Raw genomic sequence first — 11,935 nt, forward strand, 5'->3', positions numbered from 1 at the left:
AGGCCGGGGCCGCGCCACCCGCAACTGGGGCCGTGCTGGTCAGGACCGGTGCCAGAGAGAGAGCGAGGCATGCCCTGCACCCCCCTTAAATCCCTGAATTCGCAGGGGCGCTGGTTGGCTTGGCCCTGGTCAGAGGTGGCTCTGACAAAGGAAAAGGGCGAGCTTTTCAGGTAGCTTCTTAAAGGGCCATCTCCATAGCCCTTCCCCCGTTACCAAAGACACAATCAAAAACCCCCTCACAGAAAACCCAATTCAATGACCTAGAGAGAGTGGTCCCAGATATCCCGTCCTGGGCCCCTAATCCCAAGGGTCGTGAGGGGAGACAATAACATGCATGGGAACTGCTTCACCTGGGAGGTGAAGGTGACATTGCTCAGGCTGTGCTGGAGGTGGGTGGGGAAGGCACTGTTGTGGTTCTCAGGATGAAGATATCCTTGAATGAAGGTCTTATTCCTAGGCAAGTGGGTCCAGATTTACAAAGATAGCTATGGATGGAGGCTTAGACAGGTGGGAATTTCCAGGTCCAGGTGGGAAGGCCCAAAAAATGCCTGAGTAAGCTTGTAGCATCACTCATACTGACTGTAATGGGAGTTAGACTTCTAGAACCAAGTGTCTAAAAGAGTTCAGTATCTTTTAAATACTCGTCTGAAGTTGCTTGAGGTTGCTTGGGTTTTTTTGAGGTGCTCCCACTTCCCACTTGCAGGATCCACTGGGAACAAGTTTTCTCTATAGATAGTGCAGGCCCTGAGCCGGTATCTAAAAATCTGCCTACAGATTCTGTGGTTTAGTCACATTTATCTCTTCTATCATGCTACTCCAAGGGTTTGATAAGAAGTGATCCAGCCTCCTCTCTCTGTAGTTGCTCCTACTCTGCATGTCCTACTCTGTCTCACATGAGCACGAACAACCCAAAAATTAGTGTTCACTGGCATTCATCAATTCCCACTGGGAAAAGGAGATTGCTTGAGTCATCTGAAATGATTGTTGCTTCTTTGAATGACTATTTAATGACTGGTCTTTTTTTCTTGTTTTTCACTTATCTCAACCAGCTAGAACTGAAACCTCAAGGGCGAATGCTGATGAATGCAAGATACTTCCTGGAAATAAGTGGCAAGTGATTTTGTTTGTTAATTGACAGCTGTGATTTCTGGTGACGTGAGGCAAACGTGGTGTCTTCACTGAAAGCAGTGTCTATGTCATTTATGCATAGGAACTATCATAATGGTTTGAAATGCACACTCCAGAAAAGCAATTTTTATGGTATGATGGGGATGAAACTGACTGTTCCTGCGTGATTGGCTAAGCAGATTTTTGGCTGTTTTACCACTAAAATGGTAGATTTTCTTACTACACTAAGCAAGACAGAACAGATACATAAGGAGCCTGCTCCCTCTGAAATAATACTACTTGTAAACATGCATGCAATGAGTGCTGCGGTGCACATCATAGTGCAGATGTGAAGGTTGGGATACAGTTTACAGTTGACAACACCTGAGTACAATTGTTAGATGCGCATTTAAGATCAAGAGCCACTTAGGCAAAAGAGAAGAACCTAGAGAGTGATTCATCTGATCAAATGCAGGTTTCTGCTGCAAGGTGAGCCAAGTCATTCGCTGGGCTCCATTGCCTGCTCCAGTGAGACCTCCAGGGACGTGGCAGCAGCTTGGACAGGGCACACATCATCCCTTACGTGTCTTCACTGGGAACCAAATGCCACCTGCCATCAATGTCCATATGAAATGCATCTTACTGTGTTGAGGAAAATAGGTTGCAATCCAAATGCTTGGTCTTATTCCCCTGCCAAAATTCTCACACCCTTAGATGTGGGGTGAAGCTGTAATAGTGTGTCCATACTGATATTTTCTTCATCCTTTCCTACCTTTAATATAGAACAATTATTGCCTCGTTGTATGTTATATCAGAGAGGCCAAAGCATAGAAAATGCAAGTTGTGTTTGTGTTACCAATAGCAAGATCAGCATCAGATCACACAGGGGTAGTTTTCACAGAACATCTATGTACCTTGCATGAGTAAAACGAAGCAGAGATCGAGAGTGAGACATGCGTGCAAATCTGGATTTGTAGACACAAGCACATATGGAAATTCACATGTGTATATGCATACGTAGTCAGAATTGGTTTGCTTGCTGTTTTAAAAAGTTTAAATGTGAACTGTGAATAAATGGCATGAACAGAGCAAACAGCAAAGCAATTGTTGGTATGGAAAAAAACCAGGAAAAATAATATCCTAGGAACATGCATGTGTGCTTACTCACACACACATACATGCACACATAAAGGATTCAGTCAAATATCCACATATATAAGTACAGATATATTTATGCATGTGTGTTTGTGTGCATCCAAAAGACAGTATTTTTAATGTATTTTCATCTTTCTTAGGGCATGGTTCTTCAGTGCTATGAAAAGTTAGGATTTTATGTTTAGCTGCAAATTCTCTCTCCTTAGGAAATTTCTGGTCCACATTTCAAAAGCAGCATTATGAATATTCAAGGAAGCTCAGAATCCCAAGTTTACAGTCATTTTAGTGTCCCTGTAGGAATTATGGCTAAAAAAGGCATCCAAAAAAACCTTGTGTGGGTTTCAGAGAATTATTTTTCTTAAAAATATTCATTCCCATGAGTGGCTCATCTGCTTGAGTCACTCGGTATTTTGGCAGCTGCGTTTTCTCAAGGTGCCTGATCAGGACGTGGTACCCTAATGCATCTTCTGTTTCCTTCCCTGCCAGATGCAAAGGACCTGGCTGACTGCGAGACCGAAGGCTTTTTCTCCTTGCACCAGCGCAGGGGAGCCATCAAACAGGCCAAAATCCATAATGTCAAGTGTCATGAGTTCACGGCCACCTTCTTTCCACAACCCACCTTCTGCTCTGTCTGTCATGAGTTTGTATGGTAAATGAGAACAGATCTACGCATTTTCCCCTTTTAACTCTAGGGACCAGCTCTGCTTCTCCAGTCAATAACTGTGCTCCTGCGGTCAGTAAAGGCAACAGGACTGGACCCTTGGCATCTTACATGTAGATATTGCATCACTTCAAGGATGTGATTCACAGTTGTAATTCCAACTGAGAAAATTCCCTTCATTTTTCAGTTTATTTTTAAGAAATATTTTGGTCTTTGGCCAAATGCTCAGATGTTTCTCATCAGCCCGGTTTCCTATTAGGTTGTTGTGAAATTCAGAATGTGAATATGTGCTGAAAAGGCTGTGAAAACCACAGAGAATCACTCCACAGTTAGACTGAATTAAGATATTTCCTTTAGAGAAGCTTTATCAAGACTCATAGAAAACAAAGCTGTTTTATTGTGTTTCTTTCATAAATGTTGCTCTCCTTTCTTCTGTGGAGGCTTTCAGAAAATTCAGAATTAACTCTTTCTCTATTTATTTCAGGGGTCTGAATAAGCAAGGCTATCAATGCAGACGTAAGAAGCTTCTTTTTTACCTAGTTACTATAATTTTTTACTTGATATTTTCATAAGGTATTTTTTTATTAACTCCATGACCCACTTGTTCTTTCAGAATGTAACGCTGCCATTCATAAGAAGTGCATTGATAAAGTAATAGCCAAGTGTACAGGATCAGCAGTCAATAGCAGAGAAACGATGGTATGTATTATTATTTGACTGCCTTTAATAAACTGATGTGTCGTTCAGATCTCTCCTACAGTGCTTTAAAACAGCTTCTGATGAAGCAAAAGGTGCTCCTGAATGAAAAGCTGTGACATCTGATCTGTGCCCTTTGTTTTTTACGTTCCCAGTGGTTTCATTACCTCCTACTTGTGATTTACTCAAATGCAGCCACTGAATAAGCAGTTGCTGAATCAGGACTGACATTTTTCTAATGTATGAAGTACAGCTCAGAGGGACATCATGGACATGAGGTGGAGATTTACTGGAGGCAATTCTTCACTATCTGATGTTAGGCAGGACATCGCACTGAATTTTCAGAGCAGTGCTTTAACATCCCACTCTGTGTTATCTGAAATTTCCAAACAGCCAGTGGAAGATCTAGCATCTATACTATTATTTATTTTATTATTCTAATATCAGTTTATAATAAACCTTCTTTTTTGGTCAGCAAAAGTGGAATTTTAACTCTTGATATGACTATTCCCTTTTTCTTAAGTGTGCCCCACAGCTTCTGTTTGCTTCCAAACCCACCCTGGCTCCTGCTCTCCTTTTACAGTCTTTACAGATGAGATTCATCTCACTTGTCTTCTGACATCTCCAGGGTAGATGTATCCAGCTTTGTCATCATCTTTCACTCCCTATGTACTAAAAGAAGAAAAACAGTTTATTCCAAAGTGTGATTCATGACAACAGATGTTGAAATCTGTTTCAGGATAGGAAGAATAATTTTTAGAAGTACCCCTGTTTGTCCATTGAGTTTTCAGGGATTCTGGATGCGTAGCTGAGGTTCATGCAGCTATCTGGTCAGATAAATCAAATCCAGGGATTAAATTGCCCAGTTCCCACTGAATTGCACAGATATTAGGTATCAATATTTGGCTTTGTATATCTAAATAATAGTTATAGATAGTTTTTTTTCTTGATGGTCATACCCAATGATAAAAGGGCAGTAGACATCCTATCTTCTCTGGTACAAGCCTGGGGGCCATTTGTTTCCCATGCAGAGCTGAGGTGCAGAGGAGTGAATTGCCAACACGGCTTCTCTCTTGCAGTTCCATAAAGGGCGGTTCAAGATTGACATGCCTCACCGCTTCAAAGTCTACAACTACAAAAGCCCCACTTTCTGTGACCACTGCGGCACACTCCTCTGGGGCCTTGCACGGCAAGGACTGAAGTGTGATGGTGAGTTCACAAGCTGAGCACGGGATGTTGTCTTTAGATTGTCTGAAATCTAAAGAAGCAAATCATATTTATCACATTTCTGTATGGTACTTCTATGAGATGGCATCTGGGGTGCTGAAGTAGTGGTCAAGGGGACTGTTCTTCAAGAAGACTCGTTCTTCAAGGAGGAGGACCACTATCAGCATATAGAAAGATATGTGATCCACAGAACTGAAGAGTCACTTCCAAGAGAGGAAAAGAACATCTCAATGCCCACCTTTGATCTTTCAAAAATTACTCCTAGTATCAACTTTCATGCTCTGTTTCCACTATCAAACAGACCCAAGATGTTTCACCATCTTCATAATCTTGTATCAATGGGGAGACCCTGTTCTGTGGTTATGGTTTATCTATGAGCTGATAGACTGTGGAGCTTTGGTAACCTGTAGCTGCAAAGGCTGATGGATGTGGAAATACAACTTTTTGCCCAGAAGAAGATACAGAAAACATCCATCTCCATAGAGAACCAAAAAATGACCTGAGGGCCATCTCATGAGACATATGTGGTGCCTAGGCTTTGAGCTGTTTATGTGGCTGGTGTGTGCCCTTGGCCAACAGCAGCACATGTTTCTGCGCAACCTAATGTCAAACTCTTTACAGTCTCTGTTCTCCTGATACCTCTTGTTCTTCCTTTCAGCATGTAGCATGAATGTCCATCATAAGTGCCAGACAAAAGTAGCAAACCTTTGCGGAGTTAACCAGAAACTAATGGCTGAAGCTCTGGCAATGATAGAGAACACCCAGCAGGTAAATACTTTTAAGCTGTGAGTTACCTGGAGAAAAGAGTATCAAATATTCAGTATTTGTTTCAGTGCAAAAAATAAGGGTGTTGAGTGGAGCGCTGTGGGTAACAAATTCAAAGCAAAGAATAGAAAATGGGTCCTTCATGGAATCATAGAATCATAGACTCATTTAGGCTGGAAAAGACCTTTAAACTCCTATATGTTAGGAACAGAGATGCTCTTCTCATAAGCAAAGAACTTCTAGATCTTGGCTCATGTGGCTGTCATACTCCAGAAGCAGCTGTGACCATAAGCTCAGTACATTTAGCTCAAAAGTATTTTTCTGTTTCCTGTAATCCAGGCTCGCTGTCAGCGTGACACTGAACAGATCTCTAGGGATGGACCTCTTGAAATTGGCTTCCCAGTCCCTGTGAAGGAGGTAACATCGCTTCAAGCATTGCCAGCATCTACAACAGGGAAAAAAGGTACTATCACCAAGTGATATGGAACAGCAGGCTGTGTTATTTTTTTGTTTTGTGTATAGACAGGTGGAGGTGACAAGGACAGGGAATGTATTAGCCACTGAATCTTTCATGCATCTTTCTCATCTCAGGATATCAACAACTCTTCCCAGCCACATCTCTTGGGCATGGAAGATTCCCTAGAGATCAGCTTGGTTCCTATCATTCCTATAAGCTGCACTTCTCCATGCCATCCCAATTTTGGTGACATAAGACACAATCCACCACTCATTCAGCTAACCTTTAAACTCTCCTTCTGACCCGGTACTTGAGCACACCTCATACGTCCACTGGCAATAATGTGTTTATTTCCTTCTTGGGGCTCATATACTGTAAAATCTGAGAACTTTAAAGAGAAAACAAGCTCTAAAAAGGAGATTAGGAGTCCGTCTGATCACCATGGCCAATTCTCTTTCTGATTTCATATTTTTGGGTGGGAATTGACATCCAGTCTCTTTGAAAACCATTGACAGATCGATCCCCACTTAATTCACCCAGGAGCTGATCTAGCTGTCACAGCCCTCTGTGCTGCAAGAGCAGACATTTAGAAGGGTGAATGAGAGATCCATTGATTAACAGACCTTGGACAAAGCTACTGTGGGCTTAGTGGCCCAAAACAAAAATTGCAGTCTCCTGGGGAGATCCCTTGTTTGTGCTTGGGTGGTAGAATTCAGGATATCAGAGTTATAAAAATAACATACATATAAAAATATCACCATCTTTTATTAGACGCGTGTGGCCCATGTTAAAGTTCATTTCAGGACCCCTCCAGCTTCATGGTTTGTGGTGCCCCTCCAAGAACCATATCATAACTGCAGAAGACCTATGATGGCAGTGACAATGTGTTTCTGCTTCCCACAAGCTTTAAAATTTGTCTAAGAAGAAAAAAATGAAGAGGAAAAGAAAAGAGTAAAAGTGAATCAATACTTAAACCTAGCAAGGACTGGGACAGTGCGTCCTCAGCTCCAACCTTAACCAAAGGTCAAGCTGAGAGCTCACCACCATCATCCACTTTCTTAATGAAAGTTAACATTGCCCTGCATGGAGATAATATCCTAGAGAGTGGACCTAGGGCAAAATACCAGAAGCCCTGGTTAAAGCATGGCAGAGCCACATTACACCAGTGCTCTGGATTTGTTATTGTGCAGCACCAGGCTACCGAGCCTCAGAGACTGGTTTTGGTATCATCTGAGCTAAGGGGACAGTTGTCCCCATCTGTGCTTCTTTTCTTTCATTTCTACAAGTAGAACTGCCTATGCTGATGTGAATCAGTAAAACCCCAAATGGTTTCACATCTGTTTTGCATGTGAGTCTGTTTGTCTGCTGAGTTGTGCCCTTGCTGTTCAGCAATTCAGGACAGTACAGCAAATGTGGGATAAATCCAGTAAGAGATAGGACCTCTTAGAAGTTCACGTACATCCACGTGAATGGAGTATTAAGGAAACTCTAAGTGACTCCCTTCCAGGACAGCTGGCATACTTGATCAAAGCTTCACAACCAAAGCAGGAACCCAACATGGAAATGCTATCCCATCTATTTTGCACACTAGCTTTGCCAAGGGTCTTGAAAAGGACTCAATAGCAACCAGCAAGAAGGAATGGTGCACACAGGCAGCCAGAAATTAAGGACTTGGTCATGTTTTGCTGCTGCGAAACAGAGAGACAAATGAAGGAGTTTTCAGAGTGGGAGTAATGCCACTGAAGAAGATGGAGTTACACTGGAGTAAAATTTCCTATGGAGAGAATGCAATGTAGAAGCAGAGCCAATTTCATTAGTAGGTGTGGCCACCACATTTCCCTTTATTTGAAACACCCTTTTTAAACTCTAAACACAATACCTCTAAGTGTTCTGGGGATTTTCTGCTCATTTCCATTGTATGAATGCATTGGTGTGTGTTGCAGAGTCACAGGGCATCTCCTGGGAGACTCCGGTGGAGGGCACAGTGAAAGGGGAGTCTCTGATAGAGTCAGACTTGGGAGGACAGCCCCAGGAGCAGGAAGAGCACCAAGTGCAGCTAAAATTAACCATTGAAGATTTCGTCCTGCACAAGATGCTGGGGAAGGGCAGTTTTGGCAAGGTAAGCATCAGGGGACTGACACACCACTGCACAGATCTGCATGTTACTTATTATGGCACGAAATAGCATGTGGTTTGAAGGCCACTTAGAAAAAAAACACATCACTAGGCCCTCATAGAACCCTCACTCTGGCATGGCTGAGTCTTGAACCCGGTTTTCTGCTTCCTTGAGGCAAAGGTGCTCCTTGTCTTTGTCTCTGTCCCATTAGTCTCATGCTGTGCCATGAATGCTCATGACAAGAGATGAAAGAGGCCAAGTAAAGCTGCAAGTTCCCCTTCTTTGCAGGTTGTCAGGGCCTGGGCTTCCACAGAGAGCTGGTGGGCAAGATCTCTGTGCTGTCCCCCTTCATGCAGCTACTCCTGCCAGCTTATCTCAGCAAGGTTGGAGGGAGGCGGAAGCATTAGCTGAAATGTTCAGTGTGGATCACCTCCCCTCTCCAGAGCAGCCTCACTGGGAACACTCACCACCCTTTCCCAGCTCCAATCTGGGCTGGAGCGTGTAGTAAATCTTGAACAGCCAAGAATTTGTGCTTTTGAAACAAGAACCACCTGTTTTTAGTGGATTCATTAATCTTGATGAATTGTGGATTGTTCCTCCTTCTTGCAGATGTCTCCTGGAAGGGGGCTGGTGTTATCCAGTGCCAGCACAGAGCTGCATGAAGCAATTTCAGAGGAACTCACTATTGTATTTTCACAGCCAATACGGAGAATGAGTATCATTATGTATTGCATTGCTCAGATCCCAAATCTTTCCAAGGTGGAAACACTGCCTTAAAAAGGGCTGCTTTTTGCCTGCTAAGTGAGCTGAAGCAGTTGCTGCAGCCAGTTCTTAAACTGGTGAAATATTTGCTGTATTGCCTCTCCATACATGAAAACACTGGGCATGTTTACACTTGGCATGGGAAGAAAAGCTGAGGCATCTCAGTTAGAGCTAAGCCAGAATACCCTAAATTTCACAACACAAACTAACCTGTACTTAAGAGCATAGGTGTCATAGAAACATTTACATCGGAAGGAAGAGCCCTCTGGAAATCATCTAATCCAACCTGTTGCTCAAAGCAAGATGAGGTTGCTCAGGTATTTGTGTAGTCAAGGTTTGAATACCTCCATGGAAGCAGATTCTGTACCTCGCTTCAGACCCCTTTGTTAACGTGGACTCTCCAAGCTTGCAAACATCTGCATCTCTCTGCAGTGCACCCTGTGGGTGTGGAGAGGATGGGCTATTTTGTGCCCTTCTGCAACAAACGCCACCCACAAGTTTCCTGTGTAGGTGTTGCTCCTGGTGCCCTTATTTGCTTGGAGTGAGATTCACTTCCCCATAGAGGGGTCAGGATGTGCAGCTCTCAGTGCCTGAAGGCTCTCTCCAGCTCATGGACCAGGGAGCTTGAAGGCAAGTCCCATGAGGAAACCCCCTCTGCATGAGGTCTAGCATTGCGTACCTACACCTTGAAAGTCACGGCACAAGTCAGAAATGTATTGCGTTCCTCAGTTTCCCCAGGAGAGCAGTTCCCTGCACAGAAACAAGGGTAAAAAGGGTGCCTGCAGCATCAGCACTGTTAGCATTTCTGGCCATTCACTGCAGAGACAGAGGGCCGCTCTAGGCTCTATTCTCTGTCTAGTGCTACAAAGTGAAATGCAGCAGTAGCCAAAAGGGTAAATAAAACTTTTGTCAGGGCTAAAACATGCCTGAGCTTACTTAGTAAATAGTGTCTGGTAGAGAACTTTAAAAACCTCTTTGATGTATCTTACCTATTTATTCAGTCTACAGCAAACAGTGTGGACAGGCTGTTAGAGTAAAGATCAGGAGACTTCTTTGTTCTGTGATCTCTAAAAAACCCTTCTCTGCTGCTCCGTGTCTCATTTTCCCTGCCCATGTGAGTAGAAAGAGGTCCTAATTCCTCCGATATGTGTTTTGCTCTTCTCAGAGAAGAGTCCTGCAGAGGCACAGGAGGCCCAGACTGTCTGCTCAGGTGTCCAGCTAACTGGGAGGAAGGGAAGAAAGTCACATCTGATACAGATCAACCTAACTGCTGGTGGATGTCAGTTTAAACCTACTGAGGATCTGGTCCTGGGTATTTGCATTTCACACGTTGACAAAGCAATATTCTATGTTTTGTTATTTTAGGTCAGAAAACAGGAAATGTATCTTCTGAGTATTTGCATAAAGATGGTTTCTGTTATCAGAATTGTTTGGCTCTCTGGCATGTCCTGTCCACATGGGCATGCAGCCCCTGCTCTTGTAATCACCAAGACCTTATCTTTCCCTGGTATTCAGCTTCATGAAACTGAGTGTGGGGAAAATACCTCAGAATCTACAAATTCTTAATGGCAGAATTGGGCCTTAAACATCAATGTTTTTAAGGCCTACCTTAGTGAATTCCCCAGAGCTCAGCTCCCATCTTTGCATGGCTGTGTTGCCAGCTCTGAGAAGATCATTGCTCTTTCTGAGCAGCTGTTTCCACCCTAGGTGTTCCTCGCTGAGCTGAAGAGCACAGACCAATATTTTGCCGTGAAAGCCCTGAAGAAGGATGTGGTGCTGATGGATGATGATGTTGAATGTACAATGGTGGAGAAGAGAGTCCTCTCCTTAGCTTGGGAGCACCCATTCCTGACTCATGTCTTCTGTACGTTCCAGACCAAGGTAAGACAAGGATCTGTCATCTGAGGATGCTTTGCTGAGATACTTGGTGAAGTGCTTAATTCTGTTAGATGCTAGGGAGTAGCCTGGACATGAGGTGGTACTAAAGGAAGGGATCTTCAGGTTAACTACTTGGGAAGTGGCTCCAGAAATTTCCTCTGCCTTCCTCGCATTAACCTGGTGGGTGCATTTGAGGTTTATGGCATCCAAGATGGATTGAAGTGGATATGCAGAGACCCACTATTAAAATCTGCATCCTGGTACCCTGGGCTGAGGATGTTCAAAAGCCACATCCACAAACAGGGTGCAGATGTGCCCACACTGGTGTTATCTGAACCTCTTGGACCATGAAGCGGTATGCTGTGGTGACCAGCCTGGATCACAGCTAACTCAAGAAACTTTGGTTATGGAGAATAAACATGCTGTCGTTCATTTTGAGAATCTTCTTTGCCCCCAGCTGCTGTTAAATTACATCAGACTCTTCCTAATTTGTGCGAGACCACTGGTGGTGAAGGCTGCAGTTCAGAGGGGCAGCACAAAGCAGCTTCATTTGAAATCCCGCTTAGGAATCCAAACCAAAAGTGAAGTGACATTTCAGTAACGTATCTCTTCATGACCCTACATGGTAACAAACCACCAATTGATTAGCTTTCCAGAGCCTTTTCTCCAGCCACAGCCAATCATCTCAACTCTAAAGCACACACAAGGCATAGAAAAAAAAGATGGAAGGAAATCTGATTGTCTTGTCTGTCCAACCTGCCCATACCGCTCCCGAGAGATGTAGCGATCCCTGAGCTCAAATTCAGAGCAACATCACTCCCTCAAGGCTGCTTGCTTTGTGTTTTGTTAGGATGCTCCCAGTCCCTGTTCAGCCCCAGGATTTAGTGACACAAAACACTGCTCCGTGTGAGGTCAGGACCTGCTCAGCAAGAGGCTTCCTGCTTCTGCAGGGTCAGGAGAAACAAATATATCCTCTGCGGTATATCCCAGTCACCAGTGGGATGCAGCACCTGTTTAAAGACAGATTAAATTTATAACAGGGAATGTCTGGGAACTGCATAGGCAATGTGACACCAAGACTAGGCAGTTTTGTTTAACCCCTTCGGGACTA

General features: G+C 43.7%; 1 protein-coding gene across 1 annotated transcript; it reads left to right on the forward strand.

Moving 5' to 3' along the window:
- Positions 1-1,049: 1,049 nt before the first annotated feature.
- On the forward strand, positions 1,050-10,827 carry LOC104533343 (protein kinase C theta type-like; the record flags this gene model as incomplete). Its single annotated transcript, XM_010185451.1, has 9 exons — positions 1,050-1,110; positions 2,749-2,911; positions 3,408-3,439; positions 3,537-3,622; positions 4,699-4,828; positions 5,505-5,614; positions 5,951-6,074; positions 8,012-8,187; positions 10,654-10,827. Coding segments are annotated over 9 exons (1,056 nt in total), but the record flags the coding sequence as incomplete, so codon positions are not given.
- Positions 10,828-11,935: the final 1,108 nt, after the last annotated feature.

This window comes from Mesitornis unicolor, unplaced genomic scaffold (genome assembly GCF_000695765.1).
Source record: "Mesitornis unicolor isolate BGI_N332 unplaced genomic scaffold, ASM69576v1 scaffold8305, whole genome shotgun sequence".
Taxonomy (NCBI): Eukaryota; Metazoa; Chordata; class Aves; order Mesitornithiformes; family Mesitornithidae; genus Mesitornis; species Mesitornis unicolor.